This window comes from Xenopus laevis, chromosome 3L (assembly GCF_017654675.1).
Source record: "Xenopus laevis strain J_2021 chromosome 3L, Xenopus_laevis_v10.1, whole genome shotgun sequence".
NCBI lineage: Eukaryota > Metazoa > Chordata > Amphibia > Anura > Pipidae > Xenopus > Xenopus laevis.
Window position 1 is genome coordinate 146006410 of NC_054375.1, and position 12071 is coordinate 146018480.

General features: G+C 43.3%; 1 protein-coding gene across 1 annotated transcript in view; it reads right to left on the minus strand.

Annotated features, from left to right (window-relative positions):
- LOC108711692 (cytokine receptor common subunit beta) overlaps nucleotides 1–12071 on the minus strand; it is a 72214-nt gene that overhangs the window by 19006 nt on the left and 41137 nt on the right. Inside the window, exons 7-8 of the mRNA XM_041587219.1 lie at nucleotides 9669–9816; nucleotides 128–260 (exon numbers count right to left, since the gene is read on the minus strand). Of these exons, the coding sequence (XP_041443153.1) occupies nucleotides 128–260; nucleotides 9669–9816 (281 nt within the window). The remainder of the gene's footprint in view (nucleotides 1–127; nucleotides 261–9668; nucleotides 9817–12071) is intronic.

Here is a 12071-nt window from a genome sequence, read left to right on the forward strand (position 1 = left end):
AGTCAGGAAACTATTTGTTACATAAAGAAGAACATCCTAAACTTACTAGCCCACCCTTTTGTGATGTTTATCCGAATACAATGAGCAGTCAGCAACTACTGTACATCCTCTGTAGACCACAACATACTTGTCAGACTCAGTCTTTTTGTAGAATAGTTCGAAGGACACAGCATCAGCTACTTCCACCCTCACCTCCCAGACACATAGCACTTGTCCAACAAATTGCATGCAACGCAGGTTTTGGGGTTTGGCTTCATCTACTGGAGAAAAGAAAAAGACATTTGAGAAATGTGTGTATTACTTATTCAGTCGGGCTTAATTTGCACTCTAGACTTGCTATGTGTAACGATCGCCGCCCGGAGCAGGCCCAGGAGCTCCGGGCGGCGCGTCCTCTCCTGCCGGCGTCGCTCCCAAGATGGCGGCGCCCATGGCCGCCACGTGGGTAAGCGGCGCCGGCGCGATGACGTCAGTGCGCCGACGTCGGCGCAAGGACGTCAATGACGTCACTAAGGCGCCAAATTCAAATAAAAAGCCTGTTTAGACGCCAGGATGGCGCCCAAGTATAGGAAATCTTCCCCAAAGTATTTCCTGGGTTCCCTGTGTGCTATTTTTGCTATCCTGTTCCTGATTATTATCTTTGACCCTTGCCTGGACTTTGGACTTTTGCCTTTATCTGCCTGCCCCTGAACTCTTGCCTGGATTCAGATTATTCTTCGATTAACCCTTTGGACACCGCGACCTTGTTCCCTCAAGAGGGCTTCCTCCTTGATCCTGACAACCTCCCTGGAGGGAGCTCCCGGCTCCCTGACATTATACTTGGGCCATGGATCCTACTGAGGAAGCTACGCCTGATGTCGGACGAGCGCTCCGCGGACTGGCATCCCGCATGGAGGAATATGAAGCCCAGCAGTACCACATTGCACAGGCACTCGATACCCTTCTCTCCCGAGTGCCTCCAGCGCCTCCTGCTTCCCAAGCGGCTGCAAATCCTCCCTTGGCGGACGTCTCATCTAACACAGGTTTCTCGTCTGGTGAGCCTCGTATTCCGCCTCCTCCTCGCTTCAGTGGGGACCCACAGGCCTGCAGAGGTTTTGCTACACAGTGCCAGATCCAGTTCGAGTTTCAACCCTCGCACTTCCCCAATGAACGTTCCAAGGTGGGGTATGTAATGTCTCGTTTGGTGGGCAAACCGCTTGAGTGGGCAACATCTCTTTGGGAGAAGAATTCTCCACTGACTTTTGATGCCAAGGCTTTTCTGCAAACATTCCGTACTGTGTTTGATGCCCCGGGTCGGGTCACTAATGCTCCTTCTCGTCTCCTGCAACTCCGACAGGGAAACCGCAGCGTCAGTGACTATGCTATTGACTTTAGAACTTTGATGGCTGAAACTTCCTGGAATGACGATGCCTATAAGGCCGTATTCTATCAAGGTCTGTCTATTCGCATTAAAGATGATCTTGTCTCCAGGGAGTTCCCTGATCTGCTGGAAGATCTGATTGCACTGTCCATTAAAGTGGACACTCGTCTCAGAGAGCATCAAGTAGAGAGGGAGCATTGTAAACGATTTCAACCCGTGTTGGCACCTCGCTTCCAGAGACCTCTCTTGCAAACTCCAGCTGCTCAAGCTCCTCCTTCTCCTCCGGAGGAACCGATGCAGGTTGGAAGGGCTCGTCTCTCCGAACAAGAAAGACTCCGTAGACGAATGGCTGGCTTATGTCTGTATTGTGGCGGACAGTCTCATTTTGCGAATTCTTGTCCAGCGAAGCCCACGAGTTCTGTTCCCCGAGGTATATCTAGGGTAACACATTTAGGGGGCACTACTCCAAAGTCTCAAGAGAACACTCACAGGTTTCTCCTTCCTTTACAGATTCGCCTAGCCACTAAGACTATTGTTGGCTCTGCTTTCATTGACTCTGGAGCTGCTGGGAACTTCATGGACGCTCTGTTCGCCAAACACTTGGAAGTTCCCTTATTCCCATTGTCTACTCCTCTCCGAGTCACAGCCATTGACGACAGACCCCTGGAGGCTGAATTTATCTCCATGACGACTGGGGAATTGCCTGTGCAGGTTGGGACATTGCATAAAGAAAGACTTTCGTTCCTAATTATTTCCTGCCCATCTGTTCCAGTTGTGTTGGGTCTTCCTTGGCTGCGCCTGCATAATCCTTCCATTGATTGGTCCGCAGGACAGATTTCCCGTTGGAGCCCATTTTGCCAGCAGCACTGCCTTCCTGCTGAACCCCTCCGGAGGGTGAATATCTCTTTGTCTGATCTGAAGACTCTACCCCCCTTTTACAAGGAATTCGCTGATGTGTTCTGTAAGAAGTCTGCAGAATTCCTTCCTCCACATCGACAATACGATTGTCCTGTCGATCTCCTGCCTGGAACCATGCCCCCTAGAGGTCGTACTTATCCTCTCTCTCCAGCGGAGACCACTGCTATGAAGTAGTATATCCAAGAAAATCTTCAGCGGGGGTTTATTCACCCTTCTACCTCTCCTGCCGGGGCTGGATTCTTCTTCGTGGAAAAGAAGGATGGAGGCCTTCGTCCTTGCATCGACTACCGGGGTCTTAATAAGATTACGGTTAAGAACCGGTATCCCTTGCCCTTGATTGCCGAACTCTTTGACCAATTGAAGGGGGCTAAAATCTTCACTAAGTTGGATCTCCGTGGGGCGTACAACCTCATTCGCATCCGTGAGGGTGATGAATGGAAGACGGCTTTCAACACTCGTGACGGGCACTATGAATATCTCGTTATGCCCTTTGGCCTTTGCAATGCCCCTGCCGTCTTCCAGGAGTTTGTTAACGATGTGTTCCGGGATCTCCTAGGAAGGTTCGTAGTCGTGTACCTGGACGACATCCTGATCTTTTCTAAAGACCTAGAAAGCCATCGCTCCCAGGTGAAGGAGGTACTCTCTCGTTTGAGGAAGAACTCTCTCTTCGCCAAGTTGGAGAAGTGCGTCTTCGAGGTGTCTAAGATCCCCTTCCTAGGATACATTATCTCTCCTGAGGGATTTGAGATGGATCCCGTGAAAGTGTCTGCCATCCAGGAGTGGCCTCTCCCGCTGTGTACCAAGGCAATCCAGAGATTTATCGGATTTGCTAATTACTATCGGCAGTTCATCCGGGGGTTCTCTTCCCGCATTGCACCTATCCTGGCCCTCATCCGGAAAGGGGGTAAACCCAGCTTGTGGCCTCCATCTGCCATTGATGCTTTTCAGTCCTTGAAAGAGGCCTTCACGTCCGCTTCTGTCCTCCGACACCCCAATCCTGAACTACCCTTCTGCATCGAAGTTGATGCTTCTGAAGTCGGAGCCGGAGCCATCCTGTCTCAGAGACACCCCGCTGATGGGAAGTTGCACCCCTGTGCTTATTTCTCCAAGAAGTTCTCGTCCGCAGAGCAGAACTACGATGTCGGGAACCGAGAACTCTTGGCTGTTAAACTCGCCCTTGAAGAATGGCGTCACCTCTTGGAGGGTTCTCTGATTCCTGTTCAGATTTACACCGATCATAAGAATCTCGAGTTCATCCAGTCCCTCAAGAGGCTAAACCCCAGACAGGCAAGGTGGGCTCTCTTCTTCTCTCGATTTAATTTTATCTTGACTTATCGCCCAGGCTCCAAGAATCGGAAGGCCGATGCCTTGTCTCGTAGCTTCACTCCGGTGGACCGCTCTCCTGAGAGACAAGAGCCAATCATCCCTCCAGTCAAGATTATTGCCTCCCTGTATCCACAGTTTGCCGACCAAATCCTGGCTGGTCAGTCTTCTGCTCCTTCCGGTACTCCCATTGGGATGGCATTTGTTCCTCCTGAGCTGCGTCTGCCTATCCTGCAACAGACCCATTGCTCCAGGCAAGCCGGACACCCTGGCCCAGCTAAAACTCTTGAACTCTTACGACGCCTGGTCTGGTGGCCTGATATCCGCAAAGATGTGAAAGACTTTGTTGCTGCTTGTAATGTTTGTGCCACATCTAAGTCAAGCCACTCCCGCCCCAGTGGGTTACTACAGCCCTTGCCAGTTCCTTCCCGTCCCTGGACCCACCTGTCCATGGACTTCATTGTCGAACTTCCTCCCTCCTGTGGGAACACGGTGATCTGGGTTGTCATTGATCGTTTCTCCAAAATGGCCCATTTCATCCCTCTGAAGAAGTTGCCCTCTGCGGTGGAGTTGTCCCAGCTATTTATCCAGTACATCTTCCGCCTGCATGGTTTCCCGGTGGAGATCGTCTCCGATAGAGGCACACAGTTTACTGCCAAGTTCTGGCGTTCCCTATGCAAAGACCTGGGAATTGTTCTTCAGTTTTCATCTGCATACCACCCGCAGACGAATGGGGCAGCTGAACGTGTCAACCAAGCCCTGGAACAGTTCTTGAGGAACCACGTTTCCCTTTGTCAAGATGATTGGTCTGATCTCCTCCCGTGGGCGGAATTTGCTCATAACAATGCCTGCCACACTTCCACTGGAAGGTCCCCATTTATGGCGGTGTATGGTCAACATCCTCAAGCCTTCCCACAAGACTTTGTGTTGTCCGATGTTCCGGCCGCTGATGACCATGCAGCCCACATGTCTGCTATTTGGGCCGCAACCAAGTCCAATCTGGAGAAGAGTGCTCTGGTTCTTAAGACGTTTGCAGATCGTAGACGTAGACCCTCTCCTCCCTACAAGGTCGGTGATAAAGTCTGGTTGTCTTCCAGGAACATTCGGTTGAAGGTACCATCTCCTAAGTTGGGTCCGAGGTTCGTAGGTCCTTTTTCCATCCTGGAGGTGATCAATCCTGTGGCTGTCAGACTTCAGCTTCCTCCTGAGATGCGAATTCCCAACGTGTTTCATGTCTCCTTGGTGAAACCCGCTACCTCCAACCGCTTTTCTGTTGTCCAGCCTCCTCCTCCTACTATCTCTGTGGATGGTCAACAAGAATATGAAGTGGAGAAGATCCTTGACTCCAGAATCTCCAGGGGGTCTCTTCAGTACCTCATCAAGTGGAAGGGCTTTGGCCCTGAAGAATGCTCCTGGGAAGGATACTCTGATGTCCATGCTCCTCGTCTGGTGAGGGAGTTCCATTCCAAGTTTCCCCAGAAGCCAAGTCCTGGTGGTCCGGAGGCCCCCCGTGAAGGGGGGGGTACTGTAACGATCGCCGCCCGGAGCAGGCCCAGGAGCTCCGGGCGGCGCGTCCTCTCCTGCCGGCGTCGCTCCCAAGATGGCGGCGCCCATGGCCGCCACGTGGGTAAGCGGCGCCGGCGCGATGACGTCAGTGCGCCGACGTCGGCGCAAGGACGTCAATGACGTCACTAAGGCGCCAAATTCAAATAAAAAGCCTGTTTAGACGCCAGGATGGCGCCCAAGTATAGGAAATCTTCCCCAAAGTATTTCCTGGGTTCCCTGTGTGCTATTTTTGCTATCCTGTTCCTGATTATTATCTTTGACCCTTGCCTGGACTTTGGACTTTTGCCTTTATCTGCCTGCCCCTGAACTCTTGCCTGGATTCAGATTATTCTTCGATTAACCCTTTGGACACCGCGACCTTGTTCCCTCAAGAGGGCTTCCTCCTTGATCCTGACAACCTCCCTGGAGGGAGCTCCCGGCTCCCTGACACTATGGAACTACTCCTTATTCACGCTTTCAGGAGATCACTTTCAGGAGACTGGCGGGGAGGGGGGCATTTCTACTACTATAGAGGAAACTGACCCAGTGGTCCGGGCCCCCCTGTTCTGCTCAGATCTTCATACCTTAAGTCTACTAGAAAATCTTGTAAACATTAAGGGGCCCATTCATTAAGTTCGAGTAAAGGAATAGAAGAAAAAATACTTCGAATTTCGAAGTGTTTTTTTGGCTACTTTGACCATCGACTACGACTTCGAAACGAATGATTCGAACTAAAAATCTTTTGACTATTCGACCATTCGATAGTCGAAGTACTGTCTCTTTAAGAAAAAACTTCGACCCCCTAGTTCGCCACCTAAAAGCTATCTTTTTTTGTTCGAAGGATAATCCTTCGATCGTTGGATTAAAATCCTTCGAATCGTTCGATTCGAAGGATTTAATCGTTCGATCGAACAATTTTTCCTTCGATCGTTCGATCAAACTATTTGCGCAAAATCCTCCAAAGGATTTTCATTCCCCAGTCGAATATCGAGGGTTAATTAACCCTCGATATTCGACCCTTGATACATTTGCCCCTTAATAAACCCATTGGGCTAGTTTTGCTTCCAATAAGGAATAATTATATCTTAGTTGGGATCAAGTACAAGCAACTGTTTTATTATTACAAATTTGGATTATTCGGATAAAATGGAGTCTGTGGGAAACACCGTTTCTGGAATTTGGAGCTTTCTGGATAAAGGGGTGCCGGAAAATGGTTCTATTTTTTAATTTAGGAGGAGGAGGATATTTTGGAGGGTATTAAGAGAGTTATTTATTATAGGTTGAGTTTGTGAGATTTGTGAGGTTTTTTTCTACCTCGAATAAACTCACAATTCGAATTTTTGTTTATTTATTAAAAATCCAAATCTAAAAAACTCAATTGAATGCCATCGGGGGAAAAACTTGAATACCTCGAATTTATCAGGTTTTCGAGTGCAAACTAGCGTAAAACATCCAAAACTCATAAAGCCACAAAGCATCTTCAAATGGTTAAAGGGACCTCTTTCCATTGACGTCTACATGACCTCAACAGGTTTTAGCTGGAGTATTTTTGGATTTGGACTTTTAGCAGCTACGTGGCATCACAAAATCTCGAAAAATTTTAGGTTTTTTTTCCAAACAATTCAAGGTTTTTTATTGAAAGTACAAAAATGTACTACTCAACTGCTGCAGTCTATACAGGCCAAGGTGCTGGAATATAGCCCCCAACTCCAAAGGGCACTCAAATCAAAAATTATATTTAAATATATTTCCAGTCTATACTTAAAGTTAAAAAATTACTCTTTATTTGTCATAAATATTAAAAAGTAGGCATACAGACCAATTGATGCTCCGCCTTACGCGTTTCGCACCCACAGGCACTTATTCATAGGCATTACTGTTGTTACATTTGGTCACAAAATTTATACCCCAGGAAATCCCTCCCCAAACGTTAAAACCAATCACGTGTTGCCACCTCACGTTTCTTTTCTTAAAGCAACATACATATCAAATTGGTCCTATTAACATTGTTTTTCTGCCTATACTCTATTTTTTCTCACAACCATTTTATTAGGATGTCCATATTTAAGCAAATATTTAGATGGCAATTACTGCCCCATTAGCATTATATTTTCACTCCTAATGTTATTACCAGTATATATCACATTTTCTTGTCTGCCCCATACACTTCTATATGTCCACCTCGTTATAGGCATAAGCAGTTACATTATAATTTACGTAAAGCATGTTACATCAAACTCGTAGTTCAAACCAAGTGGTAACCAAGTATGCAAGTAAAAAATCCAAAAAAGTTCTCTTTTTGCTAGCAGCCCTGCCAAATTACCCCCTCTACTACCCAATCTAACTTTTTCTATTCCCTGTACAGAAAAATACGCTACATCACTTCCATTACATCTAGAAAAATGTCTCGTTATATTACTCTTTTCAACTGTTTTTGGATTTTTTATTTGACTCAGGTGTTCTCGTATTCGCTCCTTTAACGTTCTACTTGTGCAGCCCACATATTACTGTGGGACAGCAATGGGGGCGAAATTTGCTCCCTCCTACGCCAACCTATACATGGGATGGTGGGAGGAGACCCACATCTCTGCAGATATGAGGAAATCTTTGAGATTATATACGCGCTATATAGACGATTTATTATGTGTTTGGAAAGGGGATGAATTGAGTTTCACAACCTTTGTGCAGAAGTTAAACCAGAACGAATTAAATCTAAAGTTTACAAGTGAATATAGGCCAAAAACAATTGAATTTCTGGATGTGAAACTAATGGTGGTGGATAAAGAAATACAAACTACTATCTTTAGGAAGCCATGTAGTGGGAACACGCTTCTACATGCCACCTTCTGCCACCCGAAAAATTTGGTGGGTGGGATACCTGTGGGCCAGTTCCTCAGGCTCAGGAGAAACTGCTCCACAGATATGACATTCCAGGAACAAGTAGAAGAGATGAAGGAGAGATTTCTAGATCGAGGGTATGGACGAAAAATTGTGGACAGGGCCTATCAGAGAGCGAGACAAACAGAAAGGATGAGTCTATTAAGTGTGAATACAATAGGGGGAAAAAAGCAAAAAGCAAAACAGGGGCTATCAGAAAAGGTCCCATTTGTAACTAGGTATAGTAAACAGTTCTATATGGTACTAGATATAGTTAAGAAATACATCCCGATCCTATATGCAGATGATGATTTTCATAAAATACTGAAAGGAGGAGTTAACAGTATACCAAGGCGGTCTCATACTTTGAGGGACCACTTATCACCAAGTATGTACAGGGAAACGAATAAGGGAGACCAAAGGAATAGGAGCTTTCTGAAGATAGAAGGGAGCCATAAGTGTGGTAGTCGTAGATGTATAACTTGTCAACATATGAAAATTTCTAAAGAATTCAAGTCTACGGTGACAAATACTAGCTTTAAAATAAGAGATTATATCAATTGCAATACATCCACAGTGGTTTACTTGATAACATGTCTGAAATGTCAGAAGCAATATGTGGGCTGCACAAGTAGAACGCTAAAGGAGCGAATACGAGAACACCTGAGTCAAATAAAAAATCCAAAAACAGTTGAAAAGAGTAATATAACGAGACATTTTTCTAGATGTAATGGAAGTGAAGTAGCGTATTTTTCTGTACAGGGAATAGAAAAAGTTAGATTGGGTAGTAGAGGGGGTAATTTGGCAGGGCTGCTAGCAAAAAGAGAACTTTTTTGGATTCTTTACTTGCATACTCGGTTACCACTTGGCTTGAACTACGAGTTTGATGTAACATGCTTTACGTAAATTATAATGTAACTGCTTATGCCTATAACGAGGTGGACATATAGAAGTGTATGGGGCAGACAAGAAAATGTGATATATACTGGTAATAACATTAGGAGTGAAAATATAATGCTAATGGGGCAGTAATTGCCATCTAAATATTTGCTTAAATATGGACATCCTAATAAAATGGTTGTGAGAAAAAATAGAGTATAGGCAGAAAAACAATGTTAATAGGACCAATTTGATATGTATGTTGCTTTAAGAAAAGAAACGTGAGGTGGCAACACGTGATTGGTTTTAACGTTTGGGGAGGGATTTCCTGGGGTATAAATTTTGTGACCAAATGTAACAACAGTAATGCCTATGAATAAGTGCCTGTGGGTGCGAAACGCGTAAGGCGGAGCATCAATTGGTCTGTATGCCTACCTTTTAATATTTATGACAAATAAAGAGTAATTTTTTAACTTTAAGTATTGACTGGAAATATATTTTAGAATTTTTGTTTTTATTGAAAGTAACCTCGGAAAACACAGATTTTCAGAGTAAACACAACTCAGCCTTTAATATATAACCCCCTTAGTTAGCACTGCAAGTGTTTCTCTTCAAATATATATATATATATATATGTTCTTTTTCTCAAAATAATTAACAGCCAATTGCATTTTTATAAGAGTAACTTTTACCTTATCTACAAAACCATATCCTTCCCTTTTAACTGCATCGCTGAAATTTCTGCCATCACCTTAGCATAGTTACTTACCCGCCTTTTTAGGTTCAAGTGCAACTTCCGAGCTCCAGTTGCTCCAGTGGCCACTATTATACTTTACTCTCATTTGTGCAACATGAAATCTTCCTGGCTCTGGTTTATATACAGCCCATGCATTGATGCACTCCCCCATTGATGATTTCTATAACCACAAAAGAAATTAATAAGGAAGGTATTATTTTTATACAGTACATAATTTGAGATTTTACAGCTGCTTACTGGCACTGAGCTCTTTTTTTAGAAGAAGAACACTGGTTCAAAGTCATTAGAATCACTAGGGGGCACCTAACTATTTGGCACCCATAGCAGAAACTTTCCTTCTCCTATAATAATATTGAATATTGAATTGAATATTTATCTGGGACTGTCCACAATTATAGAACCCAAAAGGGGTGTGGCTAACAGGGGGGGTGGGATTATGCATGGAATGGGGCAGCTCTTGGCATGGTTGAGTGGACTGGAGCCCTTGGCTAAATTGTCCCATTGTTTTCTTTACATATAGATAGATAGATAGATAGATAGATAGATAGATAGATAGATAGATAGATAGATAGATATTTTTTCTTGACAAAGCACACACAGGTTGCCCAAAACGTTGCTTCTAAGTGATGCACTGATTTTTTAATATATCTTTTTGCAATATACGAGTGCTGCTTCTTCCTTTTACAATAGGAATACAATATAAATATTGTGTGTGTGTGTGTATTTTTTATATATATATATTTATTTTAATTCCCTTACTTTTTAAAATATATTTACTTTTATACATTTTTAATATATTTTTTATGTATAGTTATATTTATTTGATACTTATTCTAAAATCATTTTAAATATTGGAAGGTAGAAATTGAAATAAATGTATTTCTATGCTGAAATAAAATGGTGGCCAAATGCTTAAATCAAAGCGTACCTTGTGTCTCTATCCCTTCTTTTAGATCGTAAGCTCTTTTGCACAGGGCCTTCTTTTCCTTTTGTATCGGTACTGGCCACTTTGTATGTAATTCTGTCCTTTGTTCTAGGTACCGTATGTAATTCTGTCTGTTCACAGAACAGTTCACAAAACAGTTCACAGAACATTTATTTTACAGTACTGCAAAATATGTTGGTGCTCTAAAAATACGTTAATAATAATAATAATAATAATGTTTACCAAGCAATAACCTTTGAATGGAAAATCAGTCAAGCATTGATTGCTTTTGTTTTTGTATTCTGCAAGTCATATAGAAGTATATTGTTCTGACATCCCATAACTACGTGTAGTCTGGATAATGTACCTTTTATTATTCTTGATGTAAGGACATTACAACACAAGTTTACATAATATATTTTGGGAGGGTGGTTTATTTAATGTAGCAACTACTTTTTAGATTTCTCAACATACGCTCAGAGAAATGCTAAAAGCTTCTCTCTCTGCTTCTAATGTAAGTAATCTAACCTGTTCCTCTTCCTTGTAGCTTCTCTGGATCTAGTTATTTAGCAACGCCGGGTTTGAGTCTTTTTTTTTGTACTTGACACCATGACTTCTGTATCCTTTGTGGTTTACCAAAGAAGCCCCCCATCTTCAAAATTACATGGTAAATTTGCCCAGTCAACCACAATGTAAGGATGTCACAAATGTAGAAGACAGCACCATAAAGAAATATATTTCAAAGCCTTTTTATGATTCTCATGGATTTGATCTGAAAAGAAGCCACGTTTCAGGCCAGTACTCTGCCCTTTATCAAGCTTGATGACCTCAATGATTGTACATTTAGCAACTGTAAAGAAAATATATTTCATTGCATGGGGTCAAAACATTTCCCTGGAGATTGACAGCAATAATTGTTTTTGTGAATTTTCCAGCCACAGTGACTTCCAAATCCATGGCTGGATTTCATCTTGGAGGGGGTGTTGGTGTTAGTATATATATATATATATATCAAAAATGCCAATAACCTGCACAAGGAAAGTGTTGACTCCAACCTGCACCTGGAATGCTCTATTTAAACTTATGTGCTGGATACAGAACCCGACATTTCCAAGGTTTTATCTATAATTCAGTGTCGCACAATAAAAGCGCAAATTATATTTCTATCTCAATTCCTGCCTATTTAAATGTCTGCCTTCACTATAATTAGATCCACCAAGACCTTGTACCAACATTCTCTAATGTTGGAGACCAAAGTCCAAATTATGCCTGGGTAATTAAAATATTCAACAATTACATCTTTGCCAAGTTATGAAGGTTTTTTTTTTTTTTAAGCTGAGATGTATGCAATCCCTTTCATCATTCATTTTTATTTCCTTTTAGTACAAGAACATTGTATGTGCACAATCGCATAATTACACGTGTATGCAAACATCGATTTGTTTATTTCAATATCATTACACCGGAACAAGGAATGCAAATGGGCATGA